Source organism: Anopheles cruzii, chromosome 3, assembly GCF_943734635.1.
Source record: "Anopheles cruzii chromosome 3, idAnoCruzAS_RS32_06, whole genome shotgun sequence".
Taxonomy (NCBI): Eukaryota; Metazoa; Arthropoda; class Insecta; order Diptera; family Culicidae; genus Anopheles; species Anopheles cruzii.
Genome location: NC_069145.1, coordinates 67446969 through 67466465, shown reverse-complemented (window position 1 = coordinate 67466465; position 19497 = coordinate 67446969). Strand labels below are relative to the sequence as shown.

Here is a 19497-nt window from a genome sequence, read left to right as displayed (position 1 = left end):
CTCGGGCTACGTTCACTCGAGCATAGGAGACGGTCAGCACAGGCTCTGTTTGCTTTTAAGATTTTGACTTTTCGTATTGACTCGCCAACACTCCTGTCTCGTATAAATTTGTCTGTCCCTTTCCGATGCTTGAGACGACGACCCAACCTGGAACTTAGAGTTGACGCGCGGTCTTCCCTATCTGGGCATAATGATCCATTGCTTTCTCTGTGTCGTACTTACAACAACTACTCGTCGCTTCTCGATGTTAATATGTCCCTCGATCAGTGTCGTGATGTGTTTGCTTTCATGTCTTCTTGGTAAATGTTTCGTCCTCGTTATTGTCTCCGGTGTCTTGCACAAATATCGGTTACCAGCTTCGTCGTTGCGTTTCGTCAGTTTGGTTAGTGGTTAGTGGTTTAAGTGATAGGTTAAGTCTTTTTTGTCAATTAGGCTAAGCTGCCCGTTGACTGTTTTCCAATAAATAAATAAATAATCCGAGCCCCAAAAAGGAGCGCTCGCCGGCCATCAAACTTTTATTAGGGACCCTGCAGTTTTCTTCTTTATCGACCACATTATCTACCAACAAGGTACTTATCGTCTACTTACGTGAGCGCTCAGCTAAACTGTCACTAACTGTCTAACAGCGGGATCAGTCCGCCTTTCCCGATTACTTAATCGTCCAGAAAAAGGTTCCCCCGATCCCACATCGTCGACCAAGCGAAGGGACGGTGAATGGCACCGGCCACCAGCAACCCCATAACAAGTGTTTCCATCCATCAACCACGACCACGCACCGGTTGGCGCAGTTGATGTAACTATCAAAAACAAAACCATCAAACTTTTGGGGGCCTGGGCAAAGAACGGCTGTCGGTCCGCCGTTCCTCCAATTAAAACTCCGCCCGAAACTGGGTCACATTGGGGTTCGTTTTTCCCTTTATTTTCATCCACCTGCGTCCGGCTGCGTTCCCGATATCGGTGACATTTCGGTGTCGGTGTTCGTTTGGGGCGCCAGTGGCCTTGGGGGAAGGTACGAAAATCTTACGTGCCTTCCACAATCTCCCTCAACCGTCGGTAACTGGAACTGGAAGATAGCAAACAAACCCCGAACCGGGGGATGCAACTCACTTGAGAATGTTGCCGGCCGCCGGCTGGCGGTAGATGTCACACTTATGCAACGGCTTCGTGGGGTCCTGCGGGTCGTACTGTCCGGCGGCGGTGCAGAGCGAGCGATAGATTTGAAACTGCAGCACGTTCGAGAAGAAATACCTACGGAGCAGTGGTGAAAGGGGTGAAAAAAAATGAATAATAATTAGACATACAAGCGGACAATCGCCCTACGCCCTAACAACGAGCCCCGCCGTAGCCGAAAGTCGGTAGATCGAATGGGTCCGATATGAGGGCGGGCGGTGCAGTGGTGTGCCTTTCTGCCTGTTGCCTAATGCCTGTTGCATGGGCCAGTGAAAACCGGCCAGTGCACCGAAAAGCCAACATAAATAAAACGAAAACAAGTTCGGAAAATAATGGTTCCCTAAACCCGGGAGAAGGAACAACCCAACCGGTGCGGTGCTGCATTGCCGGCGCCATACACGATCGACGCATTGCACAATGATGCTGCGGTAAAAGGTACCCCACACGTGGTCGGGTCTCTTTTCCCAAACCGACAAGTCATTGTGTTCTGGCGGAATACATAACCGCAATAAGCCGGGGACCGTTTCTTTCGATAGCACCCCAAAAAAGGGAGCAAGGCGATCGCTGATCACCGCTGTACTGAAGAAGTGTGTTTCGCAAAATCGCGTAAGCAAATATTGTAATTGCCCCCGAAGCCAAGCGATAATGTCAGTCATTAGCGGTGGTCCCGTTTGATGGCCATATTTAATTAATTAAATGTACTCCCCCCCGGGAGGGGGTTCGTCGTTTCACGCCCGTCCGTGGTCTGCCCTAGGCCCGGTGCCGAAATCTGATCGGCGTCCAATGCCGTGGCGCGATTAGCGATGATTGATTAAATTCCACTCTACGCTGTCGGTCTCGTTGAACTCTGTCGCTGAGGTTGATGACGGGCGCCGCGGCGCTGAAGGTCCTTTTCACCAACGGCGCGCCTCGGTGTGTTTCGCTGATTGATAATTCTGATCTATCAATTTGGAGCGCACGGGGGGCGCTGATTGATAGCTGCCGGTAGCCGGTGGCCGGACCGTGGCTGACTAAAACCCAGTAGCCGGGACCCCGGGATCACTATTTTGCGAACGATTTGATACTAATCTGCGGGCCACTGATTGGGGGTAAGCCTTTCATCGGCGACTGACAGAACGGACAGCTGCGGGGTGCTGTCGCCTCCGCCGTTGGATCGTTCATTTTCTTCCTCGTGCAATTTCGAGCAAAGACTCCCGGTGCGTTCCCGGGAAAGTACGAGCCGGTAAAATAATGATAGACACGGCCACAGATAGTTCACTTTTACATAATAACCGCCCCGGCAAACGGGAAGCCGTGGCCGTTCTGGCGGCCAACGATCGTAATCATGATCATGCCCGATTATGCTGCGAGGTTCGAGGAAATTGAAAAGAAATGCTTGCGAAGGGTCCGCCCGCTTTGCCCGCCGTCGCAAATTTATCGTTTATCTCAGCTCTGTGTAGGCCGGGTGTAGGCCACTGAAGGCGACTCGCAGCATTCGCACCCTCTCCCCAAAACGGGCTTCTCGGGATGAAGCAATCGAACGTGCGGCGGCCAATCTTTCCACACAAAGCAGGTCGCATTGTGGTTTAAGTTTCTAATCTGAGTTAAAGCCTGGCCACGAACACGGCAAAGGTCAGCCAAATGATGATCGAATTGAGGCTGCGTGCGTTCAGGTGCGCTCCACACTCCACAAGCCGCGCTTCGCGGAACGTGTGACGAGGCTAACTGGGATGGCGAGAAAGAAAATGTCATAAATGGCATCACGAGAGCCGTTCAGCCGTGTGATTCGTGATTTACTGCTCTTCGGATTATGGATTGGCATCGAAATTTGCGCCTCGATTCGCACCACGGCCGACGGCGTGGCGTGGACGTCTTCTTATTTAATGGGCCCCTAAGTGAGTGCGCAGCGAGCGGGCCCCATTGGAAGGTGCAGCCCGAAATTAATTAACCACAAAAAGCCCTCCGGTTTGGCTCGGCCAAGGGGGGGCTCAGCAACAACAAAAAAATTTACGGACCTTACGGAGATAAATAAAAAACCAAACAACAAACGTAGTTGTCATCTCCGATGGGAACAGCCTCTGCCACTGGAATTAAATGCTACATTATGCAACGCTTCATTGAACGGCAAATATCAAGGCCGCCTCCTGGGCCAGCTGAGCGACATTCACGACATCGAAATCTCGTTCTGACAGAATGTGTGTTATCAAACCAGTTCATCGCGTGGCATCGACAAATGTCGACACCACCGCCAGGCCGCGCGAGCATTACCACGCCATTATTTATGCTGCTGTGAATTGCTGAATGGCCGTGACGAGCAGCATTTGAATGTTTTCTATCAATCGTCGCCGATTGGGAAACGATCGGACGATCGGTCATCACCGGCGGCCAGAACCTTCAGAGGGTGACATTTTTCACTTGTCAACCGCCGGATGCGTTCCGGGCACCCGGAGGGGCCGGGGGAGTGAAGAAATTGGAGACGGACGGCACATTAGCCGCGTGTGTGTGTCCCAATCTCAAGAGAGACAGACGCCGGTCACGGTTCGGTTCGGCCGGTTCGTCCCCGGCCATGTGGTGAAGCTTGGTACGTTAAGTACGCGCACTGTTGCGTAGTGGCGCGTAGTCGATCAGCGTCGTTTGCCGGTTAATTAGCCGACCGCTGGGCTGGCCCCGACCCCGGCCCCGGCCGCCCGGACCCGACCCGTTTAGTCCGACCCGGTCGCATTTACGTAATTTGGCTGCTCGTCCGAATCACATCGTCTCCTTTCGCGCAGTCGCCACTATTGAATCCGCTTCAGGGTTGCTGTCGTCGTCGTCGTCGTTGTTACTGTGGCCACCTTTGTTTGTTTGCGCTGCTCCGCTGCTGACCCACATCGCGCAGACCGCAAGCATATCTTATGCCCTTCATTTATTCACCGCACACCTGCTTTCACGACGAAGCCGACGACGACACCGTCGCGAAATCGCGGTAGCGCGGTGCGCGGTTTTTTTCGGGGCCTTCCTTTTCCGCAACGGCATCCATTAGGTCAGTGTTCAAGGCCGTGCCCCTGTTCCGTGTTTCCGCGCGTCGCGCATCGCGGTGACCCAATTTTCGCCCGCCCGGCGCGAAGGGCTTTCACTCGGCGCCCCGGACTTGGTCGTGCATTCCGCTCACCGGCCAGCGATGATGGAATTATGTCCGGTCCCCGGTGGCCCCCGGGCCAGGCTTGCTTCATCCGGGCCCGAGTCGTGATCGGTGATTCCGCACCGGTCTCCGGGTCTCCAACTCGGTTACCACATTCGCCCATCGTCGGACGTCGAAAAAGCCGGATCGAAGCCGGAGAACCGTGTCAGGTTGCGCGATACCGGCGTGTCAGGTTCCACCATTTGTCTTCGCGGGACAAACGAGACGGTCGGGCTGAAGAAGCGTGCCGATCTGGTGATCTGGTTCGATCTGTGCGATCGATTATGGCCGAGAGCGATCGATCTTATTTGTACCGATCTGTTCTTAAGATTTGCTATGCTTCTCGTGAGTTTGTGTCGGTTTTTGATTATTTTTTAAATTATTAAACGCACTTAATGCACAGTCCTTCAACGGGTCAAACCCGGGTTCTAGTAATGGACCCGTAATCTGTCACATTTTACTACCGAGCAATGCAATGTTCATGTACCATTTTTATCGTTCGCTCATAAACTCCAAACTCAACAATCCACAGCGACCTCTCTACTTCATTGCCTGGTGCTCGATTTAACGACAATCGCTACAAATCAGCGACAATTGGTGTAGCGATTTGATGCTCGACCGTGGACCGATGCCAAAGTGTCGAGTGCTTCCGATTCTGTGGCACGTTGCAGAGCAAACAATGTCAAATCGATTACCAAGCTTCTGACGGTGGGCGAAAGGAAAGGCTCACTCGCGATCAGATCGCACTTGACCCGGATTGAAAAGGAGTCCTTCTTCGAACGAGTCGCCGTTAAAGTTCAACGCAGCATTTCTTAAGCATAAAAATGCAACCAGCTTCAGGATTCGCGTTACACCAGCGTGTTGGAATAAATTCGGCGTCTGCCGGCGTGCGGTTGTGATGGTATGTCCGTGATTTATGTGCCCTAATCGGGCTGTCCACGCGGCCTGGCGTATCACACACTGCACACCGCTCTCGACAACGATTCGATCGCGATCGATTTATTACCCTCGAGCGGCGATTAGAGTCCTAGCCTCGGCCCGCGCCAAACGGCCAAACAGCATAATTGTCGATTCGTGCCGCTCGATGCGGGCTTTCCGCGACTCGCGAAACCGTTTGATTTATTGTTTATTTGCTTCTCGCCTTTCAACGAGATGGCGCTCCGTTCGCCAGCGATTGATGATCGGTTGGCGCGGGCCGGGCCCGCATCGTCGATCGCGGAGTGGAGTGTGGATAGCTCGTGGTGTGGTTAGGCTCGCCGGTTAGCATAAAAGATGGGCCACCACCAAACCCAAAGATGGTCGTGGCACGAACAACCAAAAACCAGGGCACAGCGCCGAAAGGTACTTCAGACGGCACCGAAAAAAAGGCGCTTTAGTGGCGCTTGCGAAAACATCCTTTAGGTGCATTATTTATGCTCACCGCGGGTCTTGCGATCGGTGTACCGCGTAAAGTGGCGTTCTTTCGCCTTAGTGTCATTAGTACCACAAACTTGAGCACTTCAACGAGCTGGCCGATCGCCGTGTCCCAAATGGATTCTGACGGCGGCGGCGACGGCGGGTGTAATTAAATCTCTCATCTCACCTGCTCGCTGCGAACGAACTCGCTTTTTCCTTCATCGCACTCTAATGGTGCGCGATCGTAAGCCTTGTTTTTTATTCCACCTGCGTCTTGGGCCCCAGCTGGGTGCTCGGCACTTGACGTGTGCGCCCAGCACGCAGAAAAATGGTTTGCCGTTCGTTCGACAATGTCATTAAATTTCTTCCACCACCTCCACCAGCTGGTGCTGCTCAGATGCAGTCGATCCGGCACGCGGCTGGGTTCAAGTACGTTCATTGGGTGCGCAAAACATCCGCGTCGCCGACAGCCTCTGCGGCTGCGTCAGGCATTCGATGTGAGTAGACCGAGACGATTCTTCGGCTGCCTCGGAGGCCGATTGCGAAGAACATGCGACTCCGGTGCGCGAAATGTCTCAGTGACGGAAGGCACACCGGGCGCCATCGATCAGAAGCTCCATCAGGTCTCAGGTGGTCCCGGGCTGCCCGATTGGCCCGATGTTAATGTGCGCTTTCAATCAATCGCCGCGATTCGAGGCTCAAGAATTTGTTGCAGAGCGAAGCGATTTTAACGATCGTTATGCAATTATTGGAAGGTGATTCTCGCTTGCTCGCCTGCCGACCCGATTGGTGGTGATCACTGGATTCTTTCTTTCTGTTAGTGTTAGTGAAGGAAAGCTTGGCATAAATTCTACTGATTATTTAAGTGACTTTAAGTAAAAAAGTCGCAGCCCGCAGCGTGCTGTCCGGCGGGGTGTTGAAATCCCCCATTTATCCACCGCAACTGCAGTGTCCGACATATCCCGCAATCAGATAATCTTGCTGCTGCTGGTTTGGCTGGTTGTTGAAACGCTTTTGTCACAACTTTGTAGAGTCGGAGCCGGCGTCAACCGCGGTCGGTGGCATAGATGCAAATTCTATTGCAGAACCGGCAACCACCCCCCCGCTGGCGTGTGGCTCATCTTGAGTTGTTTGTGCTATGTGCTCCAGCCACCGCCATCGTGACTGACCGTCTGGTGTCCGTGTTATAACGAAATGGTTGCAGGAAAAGGCAAGCAAAAAAAATACCCACGTACCACCACTCGAGACGCTCCGGGTCCGCTAGGAATCGGGGCTTTCGTGGGAGGCCGACTGGTGGCCGGCGCAACGCCGGATCGGTCGAACATGATTTTCCTGCCATGACTGGTTTGCCGGGGCCAGCCGGTGTGGGGGGCCCGGCACACAAACGGCTCGTCGCTACCGTCACGCTCAGGCCCACCTCAGGGCGTTTGACGGCGCGTAAGACCATCATAACCTATTTTTTCGATTTACCCGGGCGACGCCAGGGTCCTTCGCATACTTTTCACCACCACCACCCCTCCGAGAACACCGACCGAGTGGTCGGGCGCACGGGCGGGAAGCGAAGGCGGGCACAACCGGGCCAAGGGGACTCATTACATAAAGGCTCTCGAGAGAAGGCTACGTAGGCTACTGCGAGTGCAACCGCGTGTCTATTGCGCTGCGGTGGCGCCGGCCACTGCTGCTGCTTAAACGATCATGGACCAAACCCCCCCACCCCCCCTCCCTGATATGCATATCCCGGATCGATGAGGTAGGTCGGCGGCGGCAAACTAAATAGATCAGCAACCGCCGACCGAACAATATCCATCCGAATGGGCTCGGTTTATCTCATTACTACCGTAAGTGGACAGACTGCCGGCCGCCTGCATGATCTGTCGAACAGACCTCTGAATCAGTTGGAAGTAATGTTCAGAGTTCGGTACACAGTGCTCGGCTCGTTTATTAGCTTAAGGACAGAACAAAAGTGTCCAGACCCAGATGGTATGATTTGTGGGCCGCTGACAAATGCGCTGTAGTCCACTCCGCTGTAGTCCACTCCGCCATTAATTTTGTCATTCACCTTGCGGTCCGATCGATCGCCCCGAAGAATGGCAGCCGACCGCACAGCACAGAAGCACCCTCCGAAAGCCCGATGGAACCGAAAAGAGTTATTGTAATGTTTTTTGCAAAGGTGTCCCCCGCAACGAGCCCAACAAATCCGACAAAAGTCCGGCGATCCTCGGGCGATTCGCGCGCAAAACTGTGTCATTCCGCGGTTATGCAATGCACGAACGTGCGGCGATCGTCTGTCCGGCGGCCGGCCCCCTTCGCTTTCCTCGTAAACTGATACTGGTACGGTGAGATTTATTGCACTTCCGTGGATGTTTTATGTGCGCTGCGTTTGGCGAATTTTGTGACGTCTTATCTTTGAACCGGGCCGGGTGGGCCAGATAAAGAAGTGCGCTTGCCGCAAGATCGGCCACGCAAGTAGGGCAAGCCTTTCGGAGTCGGAACTGGTCGGGGCGGTGAAGGTTGCAGCGTGACCGGTAAGCCATCTTCGTCACCGGCACGACGACGACGACGACAGGCCGTCGGTCGGTCGGTGAAAGATGCATAAATAATCAATCATGCATGCGGCCCGGGCGGAATACTAATGGTTCGATGGCCGGCTCCGGTTGCATGATAATTATTTTATTAATACATTTTTTTCGAGAAGCGCATATTCATCGCCGGCGAGGAGGTGGGATGAGTGTCATAAATAAGTGAACAACTTCTGTGTTTCCGTTTCCCAGAGGGCAGCCGGGATGGCAGGCAGGCGGGGTGACAAGCGACAGCCAGAAAGCCCCCCCCGGGCGGGTTCGTCGCTTCGCAGATGATGAAATCGTTCGTCTGCAGCTTGACTGTAATTGACTTACCGCGAAACCGTACCGACGTACCGAAAACCGAGCCGGCCGTGGTCGTTGGCGTCAAGCCGAGTCGGAGTGATGCAACTGTGCTGCATCGCGACGCGACAACGGCCCGGACAACAGCAGCAGCAGGATGGCAACACACATGTGCGGCCCGAGCATAGTGCATGACGCATGCAAGACCCTTCCCGGGCTGTGGTTGGCCGGGAAAGAAACCCAAACGGCGGCGGCGGCGGCGACGGTACGGTGCGATCAGAACATACCGAGCCCGGATAGACCCGGCAGGGGACACCGGGTCGTTCGATTCGAGTGCATCGAATAAATACAGACCACTCGGGAGCTGAGGACGGTTTCACAACACATCCACCCCCAGCAGGCGAGCGAACGAGGCTCCTTTTATGCGATCGATGCCGGCGGCAGTACGTTGCAATGCAGTGCATTATGACCCCTGCGAACACCGGACAAGCGAACTCGAATGTAACGGTTTCGTTTCAAAACAATTATGCTCCTTAAATTGAATATCGATTCAAGTCGAGCTGAAGCGAAAACTTTCATTTCATTACAATAAATGATGATTTTGTTTTAAGAATTCAAGCCATCAAGCCATCGTCGACCAAGCTGCAAGCAAACGCAATGATTTCGTATTTACATTCGGAGCTTTCAAATATTTTTGATGCCTTGTCATAAACAGTCGAAAGCGTGTTATTATCAACCGCAACGGGGCCGGAAAGTTGGGCAAGAAAATGTGATCCCACCGATCGGGGGTGAGGAAACTGAGCGCTGCTTCGTAGCGATCGTGCGCTCCATTAGGGCCGATCTGTTCTCTCGGCCCGGCTTCAAGTTCCCACTCGACCGGCAGCACTTCTTCAAGCATACTTCTGCAACCACCGGGTTCGAGACGGGTTCCGAGAGCGTCTGCCTCCGAAGTGGAAGAAGATTAAATCATTTCATGCTTGTATCGCACCACGTCTGCGGCCTCCTGTATCGTGTATCATCGACGTACTTTGGCACGCTCTCGTTCATTATCTTGTCCCTGTATCTTGGAACGAGATGATGAATGTACTCATCACTGGCCGTAAATTTGTCGAGCCGGCCGTGGTTGGATCACTACGACCACCGTCCCTCTGCTAGTCCCATTCGAATGTTGTTGTATTAATTTTCAATTTCACTTTACCGGAACACTATTCGGCTTCGCGGTGACACACAAACGGAACAGGTTTTTCCCACGACGCGACGTGTGACGATTCGCATTCCGCCGCTATTTGTATCGCTGATCAAAGGCGCGTAACGGTTACATTGTAGAGGCTCGACTCGGGCGATTGGAAGTCGATCGCGTTCGCGTGCGTTGCGAAAAATGAGATCATGTGAACGAAGGCGCTCCCCGATAAGACTTTATGCAGTCAACTCACATCCATCGGTCGTGCGTCCGTGCGTGATAAAGCGTGGGACGGTGACGGGCATCCTTGCGAAGCGCCATAATCGTCCAAGGGTTTTAGGGACAACCGAACCAAAGCGCGCCCATCGGAAGGGCGATGCCCTAAAACGGAGCGATAACGAAATGCCATGGTCTGGCTGCCGCCACTGGTCGAGCGTGGACCATAATTTATGCTGTCCCTTGATTTGATGAATTGAAGCGCCCACCAATCAGTCTCGGCTAAGGCGAGCGGCGGTGACATCATTATGCCGATCGGGCGGACTATCAATTGTGGCGCACTTGTGACATGTGACTCGTGACTTCTGCGAGCGGTTGGTGAGACAATTTATGACACACTTGCCGTAATTCATTTGCTAAATCTTACTTTAGACCAACCACAAATGTTTCTTCCGTGTTCTAATGTCGGATTAATCAGGCAAATGTTAATGCAGCTGGGTCGAGTAGGGTCGATATCCGGACCACACCCAGCAACAAGACCCACACGCTCGTGATACAACGTTTTCCACTTTTCTCGAAGCGTTGAACCCTTCGCCACGACCGCACGACGTACGCCGCTGTTCGGTGTGAGTTCTTGTGTAAACAAAACACAATTATCTCACCATTTAATGTATACCAACGGGCCATTCATTTCTCGTCCCCCCGGTCTCCGGGTATGTGGCCCCACCGTGCCGTGATCTGATGCAGGACCGGAGATAACATTGCAGACCCCGGGACACGTTACACATTTTCCACATGCCATTTAATGCTCGACATTTGCCCAGCCAACTTTGAGGTTCTCAGCGTGAAGCCCAAGCGTGATCTAGAACGTGGTGCCCCGTCGCCAATGTCGGCCGAGTCGAGCCGTTGTGGAACCCATAATTCCGGGTATCCCGGCCGGCGGTATCGCCCATACTTTTGACTTCACACGGGAAGGGTCACAGCTTAATGCACGATTGCCGAATATATTGAGTAATGGAATCGAAATCAGCCGCCAAGTCAAGGGTCACGGCGGGAGGTATGCTGCCTTGTTTTGTGTTTTGTTTGTCGAGCCGGGCACTTGGGCGCCAGCCGATTGTTGGCGCCGCTGATTGCCAGTAGGTCACACCGAGTGCGTTTCTCAGCATCGCCGCGCGTTTGTGTTGTTGTTGCAAAAGCCAACAGCCGAGCCAAACATACCGAGTTCAGTTCACATTCCGAGGCAACCCCCAAAACAAACCGAAACACCGCCGAGCGGGCCACCGAACCACGATGGTTAATTAATTTATGGATGGTCATTTGTCGGGCACTTGATGCGATTATGCCGCCGCAAGGTGTCCGCTATGCTCGGTGGGCCACTCGCCAACAACCCTCACGCCGGAGATCGCTGGCGTCATTGCGGGCGTTCGACTATCGCAATCGGTGCCGGTAATCTTGAACTAATTATGCCGACCACGCTACATGACCGCCCAGGGCCACGGCACTGTCACGACAATGAGCGCAGAGTGCAGAGTGCCCAAGGCTGAGAATTGGTCCGGCTGCCGACGATGATGCTGATCGGCCACGGGAGCCCAGCTTCACGCACGTTGACCGTTGGACGGAGCCGTGCTTCAGTTTTCTTCTGCCTGCGTTGGAAAATACGGCTTCGTCCTTGAAGCCGTTCGTGTAGAACCTTAAAAAAAGGTTCCGATCCCACTAAACGACGCTCTATTTTACGATCTGCGAACAAACGACACCCAGCCAGTCAGCCGGGGGTGGGGGTTCGGATACGTTAATTTATGACGTAGCTTTCCAAATCGCCGTCCGTGCCCTCGGCACCGGTAGCCTAATTTATTGGTGATGATTGGTTTATCTATTGTTCAACATCGCGAGGCAGAAAATGTGAGAAAACTGTGTTCTAAACGTGACACGCATTTTTCACAATCTTCAGCCGAGCCGAGAAGGTTGCCGCGCGAAGCAGCAACCCAAGAAGACGCCATTTGCTGAGGCCAATTGTTGCCGAGGGCTTGTCTAGTTGCCGTCACGTCAAACAGATCGCGGCTCTTTGGCGACGCCTAATGACGTCGCCGTGAATTACCTGAGAATGATTAAAATGCTATCATCATCCCTCGCCGGGTGAAGACCCGGTTAAGACACTGCGCGACCTCCGGCCAACACATTACACGAGGGCTCGGGCTGTAGAACCCCTGCACACTCTGGGGGGGGCCGTACGTCATTAGGCGTGGAAGAAAACGAGTACCTCAAATTGCCACGCACTTAACACACACGGTGCACAATTTCCCTGTCGACGACCAAGGGTTCTGCGAGATGTAGGTCACATGGGCCCAAGGTTTTCCAAGGTTCACACTTACCTCGCACAAAACATTGATCAATTAACTAGAACCTCCACCATTGTCGGGGTGGCTCCACTCCAAAACCTCGGCCTATGATTGATATGGCAACGTATGGTACTCGAGGAGCACTCGCGCAAGGAAGTCAACTTCCTCCCCAAACGCGTGGTTCTCACCACCGGTCCGAACAACCACGGCCCTGCACGGCCCACTGCCAGAGGCCAACTCAATTAACAAAACCAACGAATTTGCAATCGCAGTTTTGCATGGTGCACGGTACCACCGTTCAAGGTCCTCTGAGTCTGGGCAGCAGACTCAAAGGGTGGGTTTCATTTTCGTCGCTAGGCGGGAAATTATCTGCGCCATCTGCACCGTTGCCCGCACTTCCTGGAACTCACGCGCGCGATCGGAAAACTCCGCACGAAGAACGCGCACACCGCACCGAGAAGAATTAAGTCATTAGAGCAGTGGTGGGTCGCATCGGGTTCGGGTCGGTCCAACATTAGCCCACCGAACCGAACCCGTGGTAGGGTGAACCTTCGTGGCCTTCCGGCGTTCCCACAGCACACGCGGTGCTCTAGATAAAGAAACCGAAACCGGCGTTTACGAGGAGCGATAGCCCGCATGGGGTCCATGAATGAAGCGTGGTTTTGCCACCACTCCAGACACTATGTGGCACTCACCGAAGCACTCACCGAAGTAGTAGCTATACCGCGAAGTAGACGCACGCACTTTTCGCAGACACTCGGCTCACTCACGGGGGGCTCAGCGCGGGCTTTCGGTTTCGTTTCGAAGGTGGGATGGCTCGCGAGGACCGCCCCAAAAACCCGGGCACTCACCGCGAACGCCACGGCGGCGGGGCGATCGCGTCGCGCCGATCGGCACACAGAATCGAATGAAAGTGGATTCCGCAGTTTTAAGTAGTATAAAAGCGGCGACTTAGCACAAATCAGCATCCAGTGCAGTGTCTGGAACCGCACAGTTGCGCACCGCCAAGCAGGAGTAGCAGCAGCAGCAGCCGTCCGCTGAGTCGCAATGAAGTTTTTTGTGAGTAAGCCCGTTCGATTCGATTCGACAAGTGCATCGCGGCACATTGTGAAGTTTGTGGTGATCCGTTGGAAGTTTACTCCCCCGAAAAGTGGTCCAAATTGAATGAACTTTTTCGCTTGATTCAGACAGGACATTCATTAGTGTAGTTGACGATCGTAGGGTTCCACTATGGCCCGGTCCATAAAAAAGGACCTGCAGTTAGAATGGTTCGAAGCACGAGCGTCTGCGGTTCTAACGTCTTTCTCCGTTTCGACTCCGCAGATCTGTCTGTCGGCACTTTTGCTGGTTTCAGCGGCCGCCGCTGAAGCAGAGCAGAAGAAGTCCGAAGCCACCGGCGACAAGGGTGCTGTGCCGTTGGAGAAGAAGCTGGACAAGCGCGGTCTGCTGAACCTGGGCTACGGGTACGGCATTAACGGGCTGGACGTGGGTTACATCGGTGGCGGGCACCACGGTGGTGCGTACCATGATGTCCACGACCATCACTACGGGCACGGGGTGTTCCTCGGCGGGCACACGGACGTCACGAAGACGGTCACGCTCCTGAAGGGCATTCCACAGCCCTACCCAGTGTACAAGCACGTCCCATACACAGTCGAGAAACACGTCCCCTACGCGGTGAAAGTCCCAGTCCCGCAGCCCTACGAAGTTGTCAAGCATGTCCCGGTGCACGTGAAGGAATACGTAAAAGTTCCGGTCCACGTGCCTGCCCCGTATCCAGTGGAGAAAAAGGTCCCGTATCCGGTTCACGTGCCCGTCGATCGTCCTTATCCCGTGAAGGTGTTGGTGCCGCAGCCGTACGAAGTTACCAAGCATGTGCCGTATCCTGTGAAAGTTCCAGTCCCGCAGCCGTACGAAGTTACCAAGCACGTCCCGTATCCTGTGAAGGTGGAAGTGGCCGTCCCAGTGCCGTACGAAGTCGAGCGGAAGGTCCCGGTGGAGGTTAAGGTCCCCGTCGATCGTCCTTACCCGGTGCACGTGGAAAAACCGTATCCAGTAGAAGTGGAAAAACCGGTCCCGTATACCGTCGAGAAGCCAGTCCCGTACCCAGTGCATGTCCCAGTCGACCGCCCATATCCGGTGCACGTGGAAAAGCCCGTCCCCTATCCGGTGAAAGTCCCGGTCCCGCATCCCTATTACGTGGAGAAGAAATTCCCATATTTAGTCGAGCGGCCAGTCCCGGTTCCGGTTAAGGTTCCGATCGATCGTCCTTACCCAGTGACGGTCGAGAAGCACATTCCGGTCGAGAAACCGGTGCCCGTGCCAGTGAAGGTTCCGGTTGCGGTTCCTGTCCCCGTGCACGACGATCACCACCATCATCACCACCATCTCGGACAGCACCTTGATCACCACCATCACCACGACGTGAGCTACACCAGCTTCAGTGGCTACGGACACGACTACAGCTATCACCACTAGATCCTGGTACCCTGGCAGCCCTGTGGACGTGGCGGCACTGCCAACCGGAAACCCACTAACCCACGTGCATTGGAGCGGCGATTGGAGCGATTCTCTCCCTGTCTGTCTGTCTCCCTCGTGTTAATAGCTATTATCACCATCGACCGTGTATCCTTAGGTCTCTCACTCACTCACTCACTCACTCACGTACCTTCGGCGGAACGAAGGACTCACCAGAAATCTCGTAAAAGGTCTACGCATCTCCGCACTCGATGTGATAATGTGATCGTGCAAGCACTGCCCCCCCCCCCACTTTCGATACGTCCCCGTCTTTAATTGTGCATTATTTTTACCCGAATACCGCTGCCGACCCAGTTGGCCGCCGGCTACGCGATCCCGCGGAAATGGAGACGCCCATGTATTGGACGTCCACCTTTTGGACCTAACGAAATTCTCAACGAACCCACATCCGGGACCGGCATTTGTTTTTTAACCACTTTTTGTGCACAAAAATTGCCCATAAAAAACAAAACTCTCGGACACTTCGACACTCGCGGGCGAGGCGGCCGGCCGGCCGGACGCTGAGGCAGCATTCGCCCGGGTAGGCAACATAATGTATATTTTTTTATGATATTTTATGTGTAAATAAGATGAACAATAAACGAAACAAAGATGTTGTACAAAAAAAAACAGAGCAGAGCAGAAGTTTCCCTTAAAGCTGGTTGAATATTTATCACAAGACCCGTCACTTCTGGAGACGTCCGAGGTTTAGGGCGCTTTTCAAGGGCTTTCTCACCATCGCTGGAAGATGTTGACCTCAGCCGCGATCCACGGACAATGGGCCAGCTTCGGTCGAAGCGGGCTAGAACTCCGGATGTGAACGGCCCATTAAACTCGAGCGCCAAGAATCGCAGGAAGTTATGGTCCCCCCAGTAGTCATTCATTATGCAAACGAAGTTGCCCTCGATGTCGGTGGAGGCGCCTGCCTGCCCAGCGGAACATCGAGTGACATCGAGTTGTTCTACGGCACTGGCGACGGTTTTCCGCCGTGCGCTCAAGACGGCCCAAGAAGGGGCCTTGCGCAACACTTGTGCACACACGCGCATAACACGCGTTGCGTTGGTGGTCGTGGGCGAAATTTACGGCACAGGTTGCACGTTTTCCTGGGTCGATTCACCGCACGACTGTGGAATGTTGGGCTCTGTCCCTTTCTATCTCTCGGCCGCTCAGAACGTGGCGCATCTTCCCAGCGGCATCACGGTGCGCGCATCTCCAAACCCGGCGTTCGGGCTCAGATCGACTCTTGGCATGCCACAATCGTAAGACACCCAGCGGGAGCCGGGCCAGCCAGCCGAAGGTATTCGCTTCTCAGCCCTCGCTCGTAACCGATGGCGGCGAGGGCCGATTGTTTCCACGCGCGATGCGGTAATGCCGCGGAGATTCGCGCAAGTCGGTCTCGGCGGGCGGCGGGCGCCCTCGTTTCTTCGACGGCTCGGTGTTTCTGGCCGCCAAAGGTCAAGTGGTCGCGGTTTTGGGAGTCGCGTGTCTCCGCGTGTGGCTTTGGGGTGTTTTCGGGGTGTACATTTTCCGCCCACTTTTCCCGATCCCGCGATCCCGCGATCGGTTCATTGTTGTTTTGGCTGGCTGGCTGGCTGGCTGGCTGGCTGGCGGGATTCGAACTCCGGCTCCGGGGTTTCTCAATCGTAAATTGCATGGCATAACCATTATTGGCACCAGCACCGGCCTGTGGATGGGTATTTTGGAGGGTGAATTTTGCACCACGCCGGAGCATAATGAACAGAGAGACAGAGTCACAATGCACACCCGGCCATTTGATCTTGTTTTTGGAGCGCGCCGGCGGGAAAACTCGGGGCACGAAAGGTGTTGGTGGATGGATGGATACAAAGTGCGAGGCGATGAAAATGGTTAATTTGTTTTGTGAGAGCCACGATTGGTGGGTGGATGATTTTCCGGCCGCTGTAGGAAAGCTGTGTGGTTAGGTTAATGATGCCGATAAAGTTTGAGAGAAATAGATTTACTTCTCATGTGTTGAAGAAAACTAGTTTCTTTTGCGGAGTTCGACTTCTTAGCATTTTAATAATAAGTGTAGTAAAGAGTTAATTTTGTTTGAATTTTGTTTTATTTTATTTCATGATATTAAAATGTGATCCTCACATAGACCAGAACGAAAACAACACATCAAAAATAACTAACAGTTCGAGTAATTACTGACCTTTCGAATGCCAATGTTTGTTTTTAATTTTTCATGCGACATTTATGATAGAAAAACACGATGTTGTTAAAAAAATAACGTAACAGAAAACAATTGAAATAGAAAATAAATGATTAAAACTGATAATAAATGCTTAACGAAGAAAATGATCAGTAAAATATTTTGAAAAAAAAAAAAAAAACGAATAGCCAATACCACTAACAGATGTTCTTCTGGAGGCGTTAGTCAGAAACAATACACTGGCCCACTGGCCTGGCCTCGATCGTATTAAGGAAACAGATGGTGTCAACAGCATGCTGGCCCTAGCCTACTACGTTGCCCTATTTACGGCTCGTTTCAAATTATGATGTCACTTTCCGCGTCAGTCACAGCACAGTAAAGGTTAGCTTCATTCGATAAATTCAAAAAAACATCTTGACAAATTTTTCACCAATTTTTTATATGAACAAGCTATTGAGAGCCAAGCTCAAACGGGAAGCATTATTTAACATCGAACGCGTCCCGGGAACCACCGGACTTTAATGATAACGTTGCACGGAAATAATAATTACCTACAATGTAGCCAAAGGGCGGGATCGGGACGATCTGCCCACCGTGCCGATGTTTTCTGCACGAACGTCATAACGATCGCCATTGTTTTTATTTTGCGCCTCATTAATATTAAACCCTCCCGGCAGGCAGACCGCAGGGTCCACCCGCGGGTAGCTCTCTATCGGCCTCGATAGATCAGCCCAGCTCGACCCTCTAATGTACGATACACAGCAAGCCACAGCAAAACATCGTTCCCTGGTCAACTTTTACTTTCGTCCATCCGGGTCCAGCCTCCAACCGGCCGGCCCACGGCGGTTACGTTGCGACTCACGAACGTGGCCACTTTGCATCGCAAGAACCGTGGCGTGGCGAGTAACGAGCCCGGGCGGTTCTGACTTACGAGCTCACGGACACACGGAATCCTGTTTTAATTGCTATCCGACGGATCCGCATTGTGATCGGCTATTAGATACATCTGGGGCAACCTGCTTTCAGTCGGTCCGTGCCGTGCCGTGCCGTGTGCCGGTAATTCCACTTCACGTTTGGCTGGTCTGTCAATCGCGATGACCATAGTGGGTCGCGATCGTAGGACTCAGAATATTCATCTGGCCACGGTGGTCAAGGCCACGATCTCAGGCGGCCCTCCCCGTGGCGCTTCCCAGCGCCACTTAACGACATTCCGCACACACCGCCACGGCGAAGGATGCTGTAATACCGGATCGGGTAGCGCAAGACGAGAAAATGGACGCTAGCGTTCGCAAGGTAATTGCGACCAGTGTGGCCCGGACCGGACTTCCTCTCCAACGGACGGACCTGCGGTCCCAACATAACTCAACCCGTAAGCAAATTGGTCATCCGTTTTGCGCCCTTACCATGCTCCTGTTCCTGCACACCTTTACGGTGGGCGCTGAAACGAGCTGTCACGGTCTTTGCACTTGGCTTTGAACCGTTGGGTGCCGCAAGTTTCAAGTCCGGCACCGGCCAAATCGGTAACTTATGTCAAGCGCAAACAACGAATTGGCTAACGGATTACGTGGGACCTCTTTCTTCGTTGGCGGCAGTGAATCGGCAGTTGGCGGGCGAGCATGGCGATGGCCGGTGAAGGCCAACCGTTTCGTGGGCTTAATTTTCCGCGCTTTCATGTCTTCATTAATCCCTTCCACTCGTGTGCTCCAGGAATGGAACAATAAAAATGTCGCGCCGCGATTGTTGTCCAGTGTTGGGGTCCACTCCTTAACACCTTTCGGGGTACACGTTTTCACGATGTTTGGTGTGGTCGATTCTGCTCGAATCCAACGGACCGTCCGCTCGTGACCGGTGGAGGAAGATAATCAGTGGATTGATTGTCGGGTGTCGACCGGAGAGCGCCACAGTAATTTGTGGACCATTTGCAAACTGGTTCAGGTGGATCGATCAGCGTTCGGGTTGCCCCTGCTGCTGATTGCTGATTAGTTTTGTGCTCGATTTTCTACACACTCGCGACACACAAACACACACCGGCTCACACCTGATTCAATCTGGAGCTCCTATGGGTTTGGAGTGTGGTCAGTGATTAGCTTGCTGCTGCTCCAGTGTCGCCCGACCGCGCAGAAAGGATCTTAAAAGCAATCGCCAACAGCCATTATGACCATCGGTGTTGAGTTAATTACACTCGGAGGACAAAGAAGCAATCGTTTCTCGCAACCAACTCGCTCGCTCGTACCGCAATATTCATCACGGCCATAATGAGCGCGTATCATGTTGTAAGAAAGTTATTTTACGTTTATCGGTAACTAATCTTCGATGGGAACGGATTTGGAAACTGACCGACAGACCAAAAACGCAGTTGCATCACGATAAAGCAGGTGTTGAGGGCACGCGTGTGGCCAGCAAACGGGAACCGCTAGCGGAGACATTCCAAAATGTCAATCAACCCAAATCCATCAACGCCAGACCGGAGGATTAGTTTATCTAATCACACAGCCGACTAACCCAATATT

General features: G+C 53.2%; 2 protein-coding genes across 2 annotated transcripts in view; one reads left to right on the top strand and one right to left on the bottom strand.

Annotated features, from left to right (window-relative positions):
* Window positions 1-19497, bottom strand: part of LOC128270837 (angiotensin-converting enzyme) — a 57572-nt gene that overhangs the window by 5614 nt on the left and 32461 nt on the right. Inside the window, exon 9 of the mRNA XM_053008261.1 lies at window positions 1108-1248. Within this exon, the coding sequence (XP_052864221.1) occupies window positions 1108-1248 (141 nt within the window). The remainder of the gene's footprint in view (window positions 1-1107; window positions 1249-19497) is intronic.
* On the top strand, window positions 13272-15446 carry LOC128272098 (uncharacterized). Its single transcript, XM_053009831.1, has 2 exons — window positions 13272-13356; window positions 13621-15446. Exons 1-2 carry the CDS (start codon window positions 13345-13347, stop codon window positions 14773-14775), a joined length of 1167 nt encoding a protein of 388 aa, XP_052865791.1. The 5' UTR covers window positions 13272-13344; the 3' UTR covers window positions 14776-15446.